Source organism: Oratosquilla oratoria, chromosome 38 (assembly GCF_046742065.1).
Source record: "Oratosquilla oratoria isolate Oo_2021 chromosome 38, ASM4674206v1, whole genome shotgun sequence".
Taxonomy (NCBI): Eukaryota; Metazoa; Arthropoda; class Malacostraca; order Stomatopoda; family Squillidae; genus Oratosquilla; species Oratosquilla oratoria.
The window spans coordinates 7,472,970-7,477,456 of NC_134814.1; the positions used below are offsets into that span (position 1 = coordinate 7,472,970).

Genomic DNA, 4,487 nt, shown 5'->3' on the forward strand with positions numbered 1-4,487 from the left:
GGACGAGTGGCTCTCCCTGGAGGTCACGGAAGCGGTGCGGCGCTGGATCAACGCGCCCCACGGCGAAGCCAAAGTCCTCGTTGAGTGCCCGGACTGCGCCGCGGCGGGAGTGACGATATACACAGGCTCAAGGTCAACCAACACCACGTTCATTCCCACCCTGGACGTCCAGACCAAAGTCATGGCGCAGCACCGGGTAAAGAGGTCCAAACAGCTTTCCAGGGCCACCAAAGCCAAGATCAGAAAGAAGAGCGACTGCCGAGACCGCGTGTCCAAGCGGGGCCGGCAGTCCAAGCGCTGCTGTCGCAAGTCGATGAAGGTAAAGTTCAGCGACCTCCCTAACTTCGACTTCATCGAGTCGCCCAAGGAGTTCGACGCGTACTACTGCAGCGGCCGATGTCCTCCCCGCTACAATCCGGCCAACGAACACGCTCTTCTTCAGTCTCTGCTCAACCGCAGGAATAAGAACGACATCCCGCGGCCCTGCTGCGCACCGACGGCTCTCAAAGGCCTTCCGATCATCCACCTGACGGAGAAGGGGAAGATAGCCGTCACCCACTGGCGAGACGTGATCGTGACCGAATGCGGCTGCGCGTGAGGAGGGGTGTGCATGCGTCGTAGTGTTGTCTTGTCGCGCAGCCGGCTCGCCCAAGCTGCGCTCCTCCACCACCCGACGGGCTTCCAGCCCAGTAGAGGAGGAAGCGTGAGATCAGGACGGGGCGGGGCGGTTGCCGAAGCCGTAGTGCCAGCGGCCAGCCAGGCACTCACACACTCACTCACTCAGCTCCGCAAATTTGCCATTACGCGAGGTCACCAGATCAAGGACGCCAGTAGAGCGGCAGGCAAGCAGGAGACAGTGAAGTAAAGAAGAAGTCTGAAGGAAGGAAGGAAGGCAGGAAGCGGAAGAGGCCGCCCCTCCTGACGACTCCCCCGTCGAGAGGAGGCGGAAAGTGCCGCGACTAGCGAGGCTGAAGTCTTCCCTGGGTCCCGATCCCTTAGTCACTAGTACGCTTAGGCGAGGGCCGAGCCCCACGCCATCTACTTGTGCACACCGGGCAACCACAACAATACATGCGTACATGCGTATGTCTGTGTGCGTGTTCCTGTGCATATATGCGAGTACGTGTGTGTGTGTATGTGTGTGCGTGCGAGCGTGTGTGTGCGTGCATGAGCTGTCAGTGTTCTCCTTGTCGCTGTTGACGTCGCGTAGAGGTCGTCGTCAGCTCACCGTGTTGGTGACTTCATGTACCCTGTGGAGACGAGCCCTTAGTAACTAGACAAGTTTTGGTGTTCCTTAACAGTGTGAAGATTGATCCTTAGTTTGTCTTTTCTTTCGCCAAAAAATAAAAAGAAATACAGAAATCACCAACAACCAACAACAGCATTCCAAGGGCTTGTGGCTCGGGTAACCGTGCCTCTTGCCCAGCCTTCCCTCCAAGACTGTATTTGATGGTGTCCGCAACAGCAAGAATAGTCGTTGTCGTCGTCGTCGTCGTCGTCGTCATCACTGTCGTCGTCGTCGTCGTCGTCGTCGTTGCCGTCGCTCGTCGTCGTCATCGACGTCGTCGTCGTTGACATCGTTGCCGTCAATGTCGTCGTGGTCGTCGCTGTGGTGATCATTGGCCGCAGGGTAGACTTTCCGTTCCTTCCTTGCCAGAGAGTTTCTTGTAGCCTCCGTCTTGGAGAACGCGAGGGAACTGCCCACCACTGAGTCAGTGGCGACCTACAGCGATGTCCCGCAGACTCGTCTGTCTCTAAGTCTTTACTCAGTTTTTACTTTTATACCGAAACGGGTGTTCAAGCTGTCATACTAGTAATATTAATGATGAATTATGATGTTTATGAATATATTAACCAAGCTAATCTATTCCAAGCAGTATTGATATGTGTTTTAGATGTTCGATGTCTATCTGTGATAAGTGTGCACACTACTACACTTTAGACGGTAGTACACTTTATCGTCGGTCTTCAGTCACACCTTTCCTCAACAAATCGAGGGCCAGTTGTCATGCATAAGGTTTTGAGTGCAAGGAGGTGTCCAGGGTAAACTGGTGGAAAATCGAAGCGAAATTGTTAAGATTGTAATGTCATACTTAAGCTACCGCGATGGCGAGTGAGAGAGGAAGATGCCTTTATCAGCATGACAGTGTTGATGTAGAGTCCTGAGACTGGAGGGAGGATTGAGAGAGAGAGAGAGAGAGAGAGAGAGAGAGAGAGAGAGAGAGAGAGAGAGAGAGAGAGAGAGAGAGAGAGAGAGAGAGAGAGAGAGAGGAAAAGGAAGGAAAGTGTGAGAGATGGAGAAGTATAGCCGAAGACGTGTGAGTCAACATCCCGACTGTAATTAATTATTGTGGGTGTTAATTGGTGCCAGCAATGACCCGGGGAAAAGAACCACAGTTAAAACAGATCGCTTGAAGAACCATAACCCTATAATTCAATTGAACCAAATATTTACTGCAACTAAAAGGTGTCCAGTTATCAAATAATACAATAAATCCATTTCTAAACAAGAGCATTAGATCAGTAATCAAATAACAAACATCACTCGGTACGATTCCAAACCATGTGTAAAACAGAGTAATACGCTGAGTACAGTATATTAGATATGAATATTAAATCCACATGTTTGCAAAGGTATTAGAGATGGATTTAATGTTGGGTGTTTTTGAAGTCTCACAGCTCGCTTCATCTCTCTTTATGAGTTGATTCACAAAGCACACAAAAGACCCACGAAATCAAAAATAAATAAATAAATGAATAAAAATGAAAAATCATAATACAGCCGGACACGAAGACTACGTAGGTAAACGACATTATCATGTACACCAACGGGCACTCAAATAGACACACAATAACACACAGACCCAAACACATATAAATGCCCAGTTAGTACACATTAAACCAAATTCAACTGGACGCATCTCCCAAAAATGTACCTTTGAGATACAGATGCATTATGAGCAGGACTACTATGTTTACATGACTTTTGAGTTATTTCTTATATTGAAAAGACATTATAAAAGTAGAGTGCCTCATTCTTTAACATTAATAAAAGTGTAAATATACACATATACACACAATCACACGCACACACATATATATATATATATATGTGTGTGTGTGTGTGTGTGTGTGTCTGTGTGTACATACATATCTATATATGTATATGTACATATGTATATATATGTATATACTGCATATATATATATATGTATATACTGCATATATATATATATATATATATATATATATATATATATATATAGTATGTATGTATATATGTGGTATGTATGTATGTATGTTTGTATATACTTGTGTGTGTGAGTGTGTCTCTGTTGTTTGTGTGTGTGTGTGTGTGTGTGTGTGTGTGTGTGTGTGTGTGTGTGTGTGTGTGTGGATGCAAATGTATACGTATATGGATATTATATGAATATTATATATATATATACACATATATATTTATATACATATATATATATATATATACATTATATATATATATATATATACATGCATGTGTGTGTGGACGTACGTATGCGTATACGACGGCCTGCATCCCAATACATCTTCAGTATCTCTCTGAGTACTACCTCTACGCTAACAACACACACACACGCGCGATCTCCTTTGTCCAAGCGCTCTAAGGTAATTGTCATCCCTCATCACAGCCTGCCCAGAACACTCTTCCCTTTGTTACAGTGACGCCCTTTATACGGAGTAAAATCATCTTGCGTTCGCCAGAATGAAATATGTGACGTATGTCACCGACCCCAAGGTCGTCAGGTTTTATCACAACCGTCTTTTTCTTCTCGGTGCTCCAGAGTGCGTCGTTTTGTAGTTGTTGCTGAACACGATCACATACACACACACACACAAACTCGATATCACTCGGCCTCTTGTAAACGCGAAGACGACAGTCTCGCAAGTGTCTCCCCACTTGAGCCACCGGGTGATGAAGAGACTCCCGACCTCGAAGCATCACACCAAAACGCGACTCCAAGAAGAAGAAGAAAAAAAAAATTATGAGACAATCAGATGTCGTCCTTGTATGATCCTTGGGTTTAATTTCTCTCTTTTTTTCAAAGACTTCTCTATTTCTTATTGTGGTGATCAATATTATCTGGAGCGTTGTTGTTGATGAGGGTATTGATGGCAATTACGAAGATGGCGCTGGTACCACAGACTCTCATGAGTTATGTCTTCAAAGAAGTTTTGGACCCTAAGGAGAAACTCTTCGAAATGTATGGGCCGTCTTCGGTAAACAGCTGATAATGCATCATCGTAATCAGCAAGCGGCGATGTCCCCGTTTGTAATTTGATATCAAATGCTATTGCCATAAGGTCCTGCAGATTTGAGATGTGGTATTGTTGGCCGAGAAGACTTACAGGAAGCGGATCAGTCGCTGATTGCTATACACGAAGAATCCTACGTAGAGGCTGATTTTACTCGCAGGCTTTTAGACATTTGATAATACGACACAACACTA

General features: G+C 45.8%; 1 protein-coding gene across 1 annotated transcript in view; it reads left to right on the forward strand.

The window, feature by feature from the left end:
• The window catches only part of LOC143019956 (uncharacterized), a 301,496-nt gene extending 298,414 nt beyond the window's left edge, over positions 1 to 3,082 (forward strand). Inside the window, exon 3 of the mRNA XM_076175991.1 lies at positions 1 to 3,082. This exon is cut by the window's left edge and continues 271 nt beyond it. Within this exon, the coding sequence (XP_076032106.1) occupies positions 1 to 598 (598 nt within the window). The 3' untranslated portion in view covers positions 599 to 3,082.
• The last annotated feature ends 1,405 nt before the right edge of the window (positions 3,083 to 4,487 follow it).